Source organism: Daucus carota, chromosome 3 (assembly GCF_001625215.2).
Source record: "Daucus carota subsp. sativus chromosome 3, DH1 v3.0, whole genome shotgun sequence".
NCBI lineage: Eukaryota > Viridiplantae > Streptophyta > Magnoliopsida > Apiales > Apiaceae > Daucus > Daucus carota.
Window position 1 is genome coordinate 1,460,504 of NC_030383.2, and position 13,632 is coordinate 1,474,135.

General features: G+C 31.9%; 1 protein-coding gene across 1 annotated transcript; it reads right to left on the reverse strand.

Moving 5' to 3' along the window:
• Positions 1–11,221: 11,221 nt before the first annotated feature.
• On the reverse strand, positions 11,222–13,632 carry LOC108213526 (disease resistance protein At4g27190). The gene is made up of 2 exons (XM_017385328.2): positions 11,845–13,632; positions 11,222–11,757 (listed from the first exon to the last, which is right to left on the reverse strand). Exons 1-2 carry the CDS (start codon positions 13,423–13,425, stop codon positions 11,359–11,361), a joined length of 1,980 nt encoding a protein of 659 aa, XP_017240817.1. The 5' UTR covers positions 13,426–13,632; the 3' UTR covers positions 11,222–11,358.

The following is a 13,632-nucleotide window of genomic DNA, read 5'->3' on the forward strand; positions in this document are numbered from 1 at the left end:
AAAAGTCATGTTTCGAAATTTTCGATTTTCGTTCTTATTCGCTTCCAGAGGCCTTTTTGGATTTGTGAGTGGATCGATTATCTTCTAAGCATCGTGGTGCAGATCTAATTGTTTTAGTTTGTTTTGATTATAGTTTGATTTCTCTCCGTGGTGAGAGTGTGTGATTTTTCTCTCCTTCTTTTGTGAGAGTGGTTTGGATTCATAGATAAAGCCTTTCGGGAATTGCATTTGTGGTCGATAGCTCAAACGGAGTTTTTGGAAAAGATGGTGAACACAGAGCAAGGATCCATACATGTACCGTCGTCAATTTCAACATCGCTTATTTGTCTCATCTTGGGTATGAAGACAGGCATGTTAATTTTTTCTATGTTTGTTCGACTCGATCATTCTTGTAGATGCCGTATGGCCATTATTTATTGAATTATCTCTTTTTTTTTTCCAAAAAAAAGAAGAAGAGAAAAGTCAACTATGTTATCAAGCTTAGTTTACACTTGCACTTTAAATTAAGGAAAATGCTTGGTGCACATAATTGTGTACAAAAATATGTACATAATGATATGTGGTAGATTTTAATTGGATGGCCCCCCTGCATTTACAACAACCACCCCAATTAAAATCCACCACATCACTTGCCACATCATTATGTATAAGTTTTCTGTACACAATTATGTGCACCTAGCACTACTCTTAAATTAATGATCACTTTATTTTGACAGCTAATGTGCCATTTTTTTAATCGGTTTTTCTAATGTGCCCGTGGGCGCATACTAAACACTAAAATTCATGAATGTGAAAGGTTTTTATTGGCTTACACTCTCTAACATTGGTGGACTCCCTCCATTTACAACAACCACAGTACCACACCAATCAAAACCCTTCAAATTCATTGATTTTAGTGCTTAGCATGTGCCCATGAGCACACACTGGACAAACCCATAAATTGGTACAGGAAATTGTCGGACTATGAATATGGTTAGAGTGTAATACAGTCACCGTTACAGAAATCGGAATCGAACTAAATCGATTGAGCTACTGATTCAAAAATTTATCAGAAATCAGAGAATAATCAGAGTGAAAATTGGTTATATTGTATTATTTAAATATTATTTTTAATATTTAATTATCATTATATTGTTTATTTAATAACAAATATATTTACAATATCATAAATTATATGGTTGTTCATATTTAAAGTTATATAGTATTCAATTTTAATAATTTATTATATGTACTTCGATTGATAAAATTTTCTAAGGATTAATCGGATTTCAAAAATCGAATCAGTTAGCCACCTTGTAGAGGATTAATTGAGAATTAATGGGTTAAATTGGGGATTTTAGAACACTAAATACAATACAGGAAAGAAATTATTAAGGACAAGAATTTTTATTTTAAAAAAATATAAGTTAATAGCTGAAATTAGGGATGAGCACCGGCTCAACTCGGATGAGAAATATTATTCACTCTCATCAGCCGGATGAATAACAGGTGCAACAGTCTCTCGCAGGGCGTCAAAATTTGAAGGATCTCAAGTTTTAAAGCTCATAATAATTTTATATTTGTAGTGACTAATTACTCTTAGTATTACCTCTATATAAATCGATATTATATATTTTTATGTTAGAGTTTTACACTAAATTTAATTATTATTCACTAAAATATTTTTTTGTGTCTTTTATATTAATAATTTGCTAAATATTATTAATGAATAATGAGTAATTAATATATAATTTTATTGCTTTTAATATTGGGGCCGTTTGGACAAGATTAAAATAAGTAACTTTTTGCTTAAATTAAAAAATGAAATCAAAGTTAAAAATAAATAAATTAATAAAATATTTAGAAAAAAAGCAAAAGCTGTGTGGCAGACTGGCAGTACTCCGAAATAAACCATCCCATGAATAATATCACCCCCTGTTATTTTACACCAACTATAAGAAAGATTGTAGAGGGGGGGTTGAATACAATCTTTTACAAATTTAAAAGATTCAAGAACAAACACTTTAAAACAATAAAACAGAAAACACCAAGTATTAAAAATACGGGTGGATTGAATGATCCACCCGTGAGATTTTATATAGAAAGAATCTATGGATTGATTACAATTCGCATAGCTGCTGGTTCATTACTCAAACAAGTTCTAACTCTCAGATTTTCTCTCAAGTAATTTGAACAAGTTCAACGGATGCTTCTAACTTGTTTATATACTCCAAGTTTTACAAAGTTTTTAGCTAGATTACAAAATGCACTCTAATCTAAAAACAATGCTGCACATCTTTGTCTTATGCATGCTTTCTGAGATGTCTACATCTTTGACCATCATCTTGATTTGATCCAGATTGCATTACATGAGATAAGAATGTTTCTGCTTCTTCTTTATTTTCCTAATTAGGCTTCCATGTCCATTTTAGTGTAATTCGATCCATGTGATTTGTCAGACTTAAGCTCTAGTCACTTTCAACTGCTCTTTGCTTCATTAGTTGAAAGTTCTGGTTACTTTCAACTGCTCTTGACTTCATTAGTTGAATGTTGCGCTAGGCTCATCAGTTGAACGAATTACAAACTTCATCAGTTGAATGTTGTTCCAGTCTCATCAGTTGAATTCCTTAGCATCATCAGTTGAAAATTTTGTCTTCAGTTGAATGCTTGGTTTTCATCAGTTGAAACATGATCCAGTCTTCATCAGTTGAATAGTTACATCTCATCAGTTGAACATACTTCACTTAGATAAAATTACATGGCATTGGATATTTACAATTAGCCATCCTATTCTACCCATCCGTTGATAATTCTCAAAGACAAAAAATATAACAATTACAACTGAAATTTGATAAAGATACTACGTAAGACATGTTACAAAATGTTTATGTTATCATCAAAAATTATTAATTCCTAACACCCCACACACAACCCCCACACACAAGGCCTACAATCCTAAATCAGCGATGAAATGTAGGCATGTAGCAGCTGTACTTCGTTCAAAAACAGATCGAAACGTTTTGCTCCAAACTTCACTAAAGTTTTATAATTGTATAAGAGTAAATTATAAAATGTAACCTCTAAGTTTGCTTTAAACGTAATTTAGTATCTGAATTTTAAAACATGACAATATGCATCCTACTCTTTACATTCTCATGCAAGTTGTAACCCCTGATCACTATTCCGTCCAAATTTGTCGTTAACTTTAACTGTTTGAGAGGTTACAGTGTGTATATTAGTTTCTAACAGCGACTTTACCTCCTGTGACCCCTCAAAGTTTAAGTATTATATTTTGAAATTATTTCTGAACACACTACAACAATGTAAAAAAAATTAAAATAATTTTTAAAATATGTATTTATTTTAAAATTTTAAAATAAGTTATATTTTATGTAAAAATAAATAAATTTTCAGATTCTAAATCTACATACATATTTTAAAAATTATTTTTAATTTTTTTACACCGTTGTGTGTGTTCAGAAATAATTTCAAAATATAATGCATAATTTTTTAGGGGTCACGGGGGATAAAATAGCTGCTAGAAACTAAAATACACACTGTTACCTCTCAAACAATTAAAGTTAACGGCAGATTTGGACGGAATACTGACCAGGGGTTACAACTTGCACATGAATGTTAAGTGTAGGTGCATATTGTCACGTTTCAAAGTTCAGGTACTAAATTGCGTTTGGAGCAAACTTAGGGGTTACAAAATGTTATTAATTCATTTTATAATGACTTCTAGTGATTGATAACATAATTAGGTTTAAAAGTTCATTGCTGCATTCTGAACATATATAAACCGATGTTATTAATATTAATAACGATCATATGTTAGCCTTTAAAATTAAATAAAGATCCTAACAAACATAAGTTTGGTGTTTTTAGACAATCAAATTCGCGAAACAGGTTGAAAAATTAATTAACTAAACTTTCAAAATAAGACAAAAACTAATGGGGCCGTTTGGATGAGTTTAAAATAAGTGCTTCTTGTTTAAAATAAAAAAGTGGAGTAGAAGTAAGAAATAAGTTAAGACTTATAAGTGATTAAAGTGTTTAGAAATTAAGTAGAAATCCTGAAACAAAAGTTAGTATTTCTAGCTTTTTTTAATTATTTCTTATTTTTTACACAAACGACACAAAATAAATTATTTTAATTTATAAATCCAGAAGCTGATTTTAAGCTATTGCCAAACAACCCCACGTATATGATTTAATTTAGTGGTTCATGTCTCACATGGACTTTTGACTTTTGAGCAAGACAATAATACATATGCGCTCGTCAATCGTCATCTATTCAGTTTAAAACAACTGGTTTTAAATTAACGATTTTTCTTGTTTCAAAAAAAAAAAAATTAACGATTTTTCTAGTGTGTGCTAATGAGCGCACACTAAACTCTAAATTTCACAAGTTTGATTCATTTTGATTGGTTGTTATTTTTTAATAATGGTGGACCCTTGCAAATGCAACAACTACACCCAGTGTTTTAGAAATCGGTTTAGGCGGCCGCCTAGGCGCTAGGCGGCCCCGAAACGCCTCGCTTTGGTTCTAGGCGGTGAATTAGGCGTTTTTTACAAAAATCGGTCCTAAGCGGTCAACAGCCCGCCTAGGCGGTCCAGGCGGCCAATAACAAAAAAATAATATTTTTAATAAATAAAATCTAAAATTATGATTATATTATAAGAAATTAAGTATTCACTTGTACTTAACTTAATATCTTATTAAAAAAGAGTAAAATGGCTGATATTTTTATTTAATATTTCTTACATTATTTATAAGAGACGACTGGTATATATTTATTTAATCAACGATTTTGTATTACATGTTTCAAGTATTTATTTTATATATGATATTATATTGTTTACCGGTTTGACTCTACTAGAGTACTAGTAGTGAAAATTAGATAAAATTATTAAATTACATTTAATTAATATAATTTAAAAATAATATATGTCCGACTAATGCTCGGATTAATCTTTCCGATATATCCTCAATTTCCCGATTAATCGCTAGAAGGTACCTCGACCGCCCTGGGACGCCTAGCGAATCTGGAACACTGACCACACCAATCAAAATCTTACGAATCATAAAATTTTGTGCTTAGAATGTGCCAATGAGCACACACCGGACAAACCTTTAAATTAATGTCGTGATAATTATAATCTCGCCTAACAAACACAGGTAGTGACATTAATCTTTTTTCTTTTTGTCTTTGGCAATACATCGATCCTTAAATATTAAATAAAGATCCTGAAAGAGACAAGTCTGGCCTTATTAGAGTGGAATCGATCATAACGAACATTCACTAAAGCCATCTCGTGTCAAACAAACACATATGCAAGATCCACTAATTATGCTGCAAATTAATTAATTGACCATGATCTAATTACTAGTGTCCTCTCTTTCTTCTTTTTCTAGACGTCGTTGGAGATTTTATCGATTTTCACTGATAAAAGCTCTGAATCAGTTTATTTTTCTTGATTTGTTCTTGATTTTCTCAATAATACTCCCTACCGGATCAGTTCTAAGATTTTAGATCTACTCAATGTTCAAGATTTTGATTTGGTGATAAATCAATTGAGATGAGTCAATGACGAGTTAAGCGATTTTGATTTAATTTTAGCCATAGCCGATGATTACATATATTTATAGTCGATAAGGTAAGGATCGTGTGAATCGACCACACGACAATGGTATGAGTTCAAAATCTTTTGTTTTTAGTGCTTTTAATATATTTGTCTTATGTATGATTGGTTTATAACTAGATTTATAAGGATTGTTGTATTTTAATTTTAATTATTGTGCCCATTTCGAGGTAGTGCCGTGGTTGATGGCTTTTTATCATTTATTGCGATTATATTTGTCGTTTTAGATGACTTTGTTTCGGTGTCTGGCATAATCTTTCATGCTTGATTCTTCCTTTTCCTCCTTTTTTCCTCCCTCTTTATTGTTTTTCTTTCTGCAGATTTTTATTTTCATCGAGGTTTTCTTTTCGGTCAATGAAGTTTTATTGACTAAATTTCCGTGGCCATCTCTGCATGACCTTTGCTTAGTCGGTAGACTTTTTTGAATGAAAATTTCTCTTTCCTTTTAGTTGTGCGGTTTTTACTTTTCTTTCGAGTGTTTTTTTTTCGGACATCAAAATTTTTATCTAATTTTTGTGGGACTTTTCAACATGTCTTTTGATTAGATGAAAGTTTTTCATGTATGAAAAAAGCTCTCCGATCTTTTTGATATTATATTTTGGTACAATTCACTGACGTGAAAGTCTTATGACAAAACTAAAACATGACCTAGTCTCATTTGTACAAAGTCTTCGTTCCGTTGAAGAAAGGACAAGCTTATTTGAAATATTGATCGTTTGACTTTTAATACATATTCATAAGTTTGGTCACATAACTAAAATTGTTTTTTCTTATTTTTCTGAATAAAAATATATTACTGAAACTATAATTTAAAAAAATATATTAAAAACTATTTTAATTATGCGATTTAAAGATTTAAGAGGTGTATTCAGTGCAATTAAAAAGAAAATATAAACACTCCGTCTATTTGGATCAAAATTAAGAACTATTCTTAAATACACCAGTAGCTTTACAGGGTCAAACTTAATTAATAAAACGAACTTTAATATGTGCAATTTGCTGGGGTTTCCCACTATGCATGCGTGAGAATATCAGTCATGACTCATGAGAAGATTCCGCATTGTTGCATTAAAAATTACTCTGTAACCTAATTATCTTAATTACCACCGGCCCAATGCTACGCATCCGGCCCCTGTCCGGCTGTTAGATATAGTAATTAAAAGATACTCCCACATGATTAAGAGATAAACAATGTCCCTTATTGTGTCTAATTGTTAAAAGAAATGTGCTTGCGTGAGCATTCGAGAAGACCCTGCATTATTACTTTCGAGTCATATTCATTGACAGGCAGGTTGTCGTTATATATTATACTCCCACGTCTCAGCATAATAATTTGTTCGTCGTAACTGTGATTGACGTGAAATTTTTTTCCCTATGAGCCACCAGAATAAGGGTTGAAGTGCCCTGGCTTGCTGATCAGCATTGAAGTGCCCTGGCTTGCTGATCAGCAAAAAACCTTCATGGTCGAAAGTATTCAGTAGTCTTGCACAATCAGTCCACTATGTGTCTTTGTGTAGAGAACCATTCCCTCTAAAACCTTAAGGTGTTAGAGGAGGCTTCTTTATGGATCTTATACTTTAACACTCCCCCTCAGTCGAAATCCCATTATTTGGGTTGAAGAGTGGATCACGGGCGCCCATCTTTGGGGCATAACTTGCCTTCGTGTCCATCTTAAATTGTGAGAATATTGGGGGTGGCAGGGGCTCGAACCCGAGACCTCCTGCCAAACCTGAGCTCTGATACCATGTAGAGAACCATTCCCTCTAAAACCTTAAGGTGTTAGAGGAGGCTTCTTTATGGATCTTATACTTTGCAGGCAAAAAAATGTTTCAGATCTCCCTGCTATACACTAATACACACTATACACTATACAGTAAGAGCATCTCCAAGAGCCTCCTTGTTGGCTCCTAAATATAATATAAAAAATGTGCCTCTTAGTAATTTAGGACAAAGTTAAGAGTGTAAACTCCAACAATACTCTATACATCTCTTCTCTATTTCATATTTTATTCATATATTGGGCTCCACTATAATAAAAGAGAAGGAAAGATGGAGGTTGATTGGAGGGAAGGATATTTTTATTGTGAAAAAATAAGTTAGGAGCCATGTGGTGGCTCTTAACTTTGAGGAGAGAGGAGAGAGAAACAAGAGGCTCCTAAGATTTAAGAGCCTTTTAAGAGTCTCTTAGTCTTGGAGCAACATTTTGGTTCTCCCTCAAATCTCAAGTTAGGAGCCTAAATGAAGAGCCTCTTGGAGATGCTCTAAGAGCATCTCCAAGAGCCTCCTTGTTGGCTCCTAAATATAATATAAAAAATGTGACTCTCAGTAATTTAGGACAAAGTTAAGAGTGTAAACTCCAACAATACTCTCTACATCTCTTCTCTATTTTATATTTTATTCATATATTGGGCTCCACTACAACAAAAGAGAGTGAAAGATGAAAGTTGATTGGAGGGAATGATTTTTTTATTGTGAAAAAATAAGTTAGGAGCAATGTGGTGGCTCTTAACTTTGAGGAGAGAGGAGAGAGAAACAAGAAGCTCTTAAGATTTAAGAGCCACTTAAGAGTCTCTTGGAGCAACATTTTGCTTCTCCCTCTTCAAATTTCAAGTTAGGAGCCTAAATGAAGAGTCTCTTGGAGATGCTCTAAACAGTTTTGCTACAGTGCCACGGGGTAATATACGTTTGCTGCACTGAACTTTGTAGTACTAAAGTAGTGGGCTGTTGTATCATTAAAAGGCCTGAATGAAATGTCCAACAATTGTAAGCCCAAACTGGTAACCAAGTGCAGTTAAAGCGAATCTTGCCTATTGTTTGGTTAAACCCAGGGTAATTTGGTTGTTTGGTTTTCTATCGTCATATAAATATTAAATAAAATAGCTTATAGCCCGTGTAAGACACAAGAGTTTTTTAAATATTTATAAACTTTTTAGATAAATTATAAGTGGTGTGAAAAAATTTAATTTATAAATAATAAATTAAAATTTTCAATTAAATAAAATTTGAAATTATGATTTGTTTGTAAGTCAGAACTATTGTAAAAATATATAGTTTCTACTTTTCAGTCTTGTTTCTGTAAAAAAAAAAAATTGGTTACGCATGTTGGATCATCCGACCGTGGCGATGCAGTATAAAATACACCGTCACAGTTATTAATGGTTTCAAATAACTATTGTAATCAAGCCATTTCTTTTCTCTTATGTATCATGCCAAAGTATTAAAATTTTTCTATCAAATTTTAATATATATTGAGTAGAATATGTGATGTCAACTTCCATTAGATTATATTTATAAATGTATTTTATATTAGAATTATTATAATATGATTTAAATTTGGAATACTAATTTTAAAACTGGTAGGAAATATTTACTGTGGATTAAAATATCTGACTTATTAATTTTAAAATATATTAGATAAAAATAATTTTGTGACGGTGCGATTTATATGTATCTACAATTAAAGCGGGTAGGAAATATTTATTTTAGATTAAAAAAAAATCATAAACATGTGATAGATGGAATTTGTTTTGAATTCAGAAAAGTAATTATAAATATGCAAATAGATATCAGTTGCCTTATAGAATTAGTAGTTAATTTTGTTCTAATCTAACGATACTTATTTGTTCAATATACAATCTAACGGATGATAAGCTTTTGGACCATGTGACCAAATTATCTCTCTTACGCTTATTATATATAAGTATATAATATGAATCGTGAGATATTATTGTTCTAAACTGTTGAGATTACATAATAATAAAAGATATTCATATGTAATATTTAAACATAGAATAAAAATTTATATATTGATAGTCGATATCAAATATATATACACACACACACTCACACACACTATGCTATTAAAACCGAAACATTAAGAGTTTGGACGATCGGTACTTGACCAAAATTATGGGCCTACTTTATATAATTAATTATCTTTTTTAATCAAAATTATTATCTTTTTATATTTTCAATTTAAAAAAAACTCAACTTTCTAAAAATAAAATTGGACAACATACCAACTACCTTTTCTAACTGAAACATATTATCTTTTTCATATTCTTAACAAAAAAATCGATTTCTAAAAATAACACATGCAACATACATATAAAAAAGATAATATTATTATATAATTATTAATATACAACCGATGATGTATTTCAACTAAATACATTAATTTTATTTTTAATTACTCAATGTTATCATTTTAAAAGTAATATCACAAATCTATACTACCTGTTTGTGATATATTGTAATATATGTTTATTATTATTTTATTAAAACTGAAATATTAATAATTATTAGTCGGTTGAGTTTTATCAGCTAGTCGATATTATTTTACGGATATCCTTAATATATAATGTGTTCTAATAAACTTTTTAATTATCAATTAAGTCAAAACATTTAAAAATTCAGTCTATGATCGGTTTGTATTTCAATTAAGTTTAAAATATAAACGATGAAATTACAAAGTTATAAATCACTCATGCATAAGCTGGTAAAATAAATTGGTAATAATATGTTGTAAATTGCATTAAAAAAAAGTATGTTGTAAATAATATAAGTTTTTTATATACAGAAAACATTCCTTGATCTCAATTATATCTGATCTTACTTCCACATCTATTTTTGAGCATGCCAAACTAAATTTCAAAAGTTTAATCATCTCTGGTTCATCTTCTTTTCTTTTCATATTCATCATCATATTTTTCTCAAATACTTTATCCTTCCGGTTCTCATCTTCGTTAACGAGGGGTTAACTGATACGACTGGATCTGCACTCTATGTACCTACTTTCTCGGGTTGTATAGTAGTAAAAATACGAAATATGCATTTGATTATATTCAGGGGACGCCGGCTTGGTTCAGACTTGAGAAAAGAATGAAGTCCGGAAAGACAAATGAGAAGAAAAGAAAATGGTTTTATCCATTTGGTTTTGATCTATATAGAGAATGAAAATTCTCGTGATTAAACTTATATTCAATTTTTTAATTATTATATAATTTCAAAAAAATCAAATATATTTATATTTGTAACAAAACAACTTATTTACTTTCTAATAAATTAATATAGTTTACTATTTAACAATAATAATACTTTAAAATAAATTGACATGTGAATTATATTACAATAATATTTAATTAAGAAAACTATATTTAAAATTATTTTTAATTTTAAAAAATAATTAATATTATAATCTTTTATTTTAAATGTTTAAAAGACTAATTATAACTCAAAATTAGTGTTACAGAAATCGAGAATCGGGCCTAATCAGCTACCGATTCAATGATTAATCGGAAATCGGGGATTAATCGGAAGGATTAATCGGAGTGAAAATCGGATTTATTTTAATATTGAAATATTATTTAATATTTAGTTATTATTATATTAGCTATTTAATAACTAATATATTTACTATATTCATAAACTCTATAATTATTCATATTTAAAGTAATATAGTATTGCAATTTTAATAATTTATCATATATATTTCGATTAACAAATATATATAATGATTAATAAGTTATATATTACATAATATCTTACAGGTCCAATTTAGCCAACGATTATAGCAAACGCCGTTGGAGATGCTCTAATAAATTATACTATTCAGTTGAAACTTGAAATATATAACTACTAGTTAATTACAAAACTACTGATTTTTTTTTTTTGGAATCAAGCATTACACAATAACACAAACAACGGTTAAAAGTATCATCGTCATTTATGAACTTAAATTTTCTTAATAGGTGTGCAGAAGGATGAAATACTCTGTCTTACACCGTGCTGAATTTCGAATCCCTCCGGTACATGCAGTTCTTTCAAACTGGGTAGCCCCGATATGGTATTTGGCGCAAATTCCACTTCACAAAGGATTTCTAGCTTGGTAAGATATCTTAGGTTGGATAAATCAAGAGGCTTTGGGAGAAGACAATCCCTGATGCCAAGAGTTCTCAGGCTTCGTGGAAAATAACTAACACCCGTCTCCAGAAAGGAAGATAAGTCGCAACGATCTAAGAAAAGAGACTCAAGTTTACCCAAGGGTTTAAAAGGGATCTGCTCCTGCCAAGAAAAATTCACCAGCACCAGAAATCTGAGATTCACACACATGCCACTTGAGAACTTTTGCCCCTGAAATTTCCAAAACATAAATTATTTTTAAAAAATCAAAAGAACTAAGAATAAATAAAATGTATAGAAATTTATGTGTTTGCATACCTCGGGGAATAAATTTGGCTCAGCTACTCCTATTGATCTGAGGGACAAAGTATGCAGGGCAGGACACACCAGATTTTCAGGGAATTGAAAATCATTTTTCTCCAGATCTAAATGTATTAATTTTCGAGTATTATAATCATCTCTATCAGGCAACCTCGAACCGCATGTTGCAAATAAAAATGCATGTTTTGGATCTGTCTCTGCCATGGATCTAGCTACTTTTCTTAAGGTGGCACTTAGTATGACATGTTCATCATCCTTACCATCAAACAACAATGAGGATGACTTGAGAATATCGACCAGAGCACTCACCCTTGATCTTCCACTGTGTACAAGCTGGGAGCCTGCTGCTAACTGGATCAGAGACCTGATCGGAATGTCATCGCCTTCAGGATATAGAGAACACAGAAACAGACATGGCGCTGCATCTTCCACTAGATTATCAAAAAGTACTTCCCATACATTGTCAATATTCCATTCAATTCCATCATCTTTTTTAAGTATATTCAGTGCATCCACCCATCTAACTTGAGGCCGAAACTTTAGTGCAGTACCAAGAAGCTGAATAAAAAGTGGTAAACCGGCACATTTAGTACAGACATCCTTTGCTAAGGATTTATCCCGCAGAGAGTCAAGTGTACCTATACCAACGATGTCTCTGAACATATTCCACGCTTCATTACACTCCAAGGTCCCAATCTCGACAGGATGCTGGCAATTGTTTTGCAGACAAACATATTCGTCTCGCGATGTCAAGAGGATCTTAGAACCCTCATGATCTCCAAATGAAATTCCAATAGCATCTAAAGGAATCTCGCTCCATACATCATCTAATATGATGAGGATTTTACTGACTTCCGTCAAACTATTTTTCAGCTGAGAAGCTCTGGTCTCCACGCTATCTTGGGGGTTAAAATTCAAACCTAGATGCCGGGCAATACGCCATTGTATGTCATCAAAATTTCCAACAGCCACAATCATGACGACCTTATCAAAGATCTTCTTCTCATGGGCTTCTTTACAAATTTGTTCCGCCATTCGAGTTTTGCCAACTCCTGCCATCCCATAGATGCCATGGATCAAAGGACTACCCTCCGTTGTTAGCCCTTGCCAGACCTTCTCATATTCCCTGGATCGAATATTCAACAATGAAGTATCGAGTTGAGGTATATTAGTAACTGGCGGAAGATATGCAATATCCCGAGCCAGGATCTCCTTTCCGGAATAACCCAGTGCAACCAAGATCTTGGTCTTCTTTACGGCCTCCCTTCCAATTCGAAAACGGGAGACGAAATCTGGGTTCGGCCTCCGTGAAGTTCTATTCAGAAACTCCTTGCTACTCTCTTGGATTTCTATTACATTATCCAGCCACCTCAATACATGATCTTTAATTATCTTACCGTTATTTCTTTCTACCTCAGCTCTTGCGGACACCTCGTGCAGCTCGATGTCAACTTTCTCAATTTCAGAACTGAGATCATTAACATAACTCTTGTAAAGGAACATATAACGTAACCCACGAAACACTCCGTCAACTGCAGCATCGGATATTCTTTCCACAATGTTGGATACATTAATCATGATTATTAGAGTACTTTCTTTTGAAAGCTTCAACTGGTGAAAGAATATAAAGATGCCGAACTAATTGGTAAAACCGCAACAGATGAGTATAACAAGAGAGAAAGGAAAGATAGATCTAACACTGAAGCTAGAACAGATGATTGAATGGGGAAGTTGAGGAGCAAGTCAATGGAGTCACTGAAAAGAACGTGTTTGATTGACTTTGTT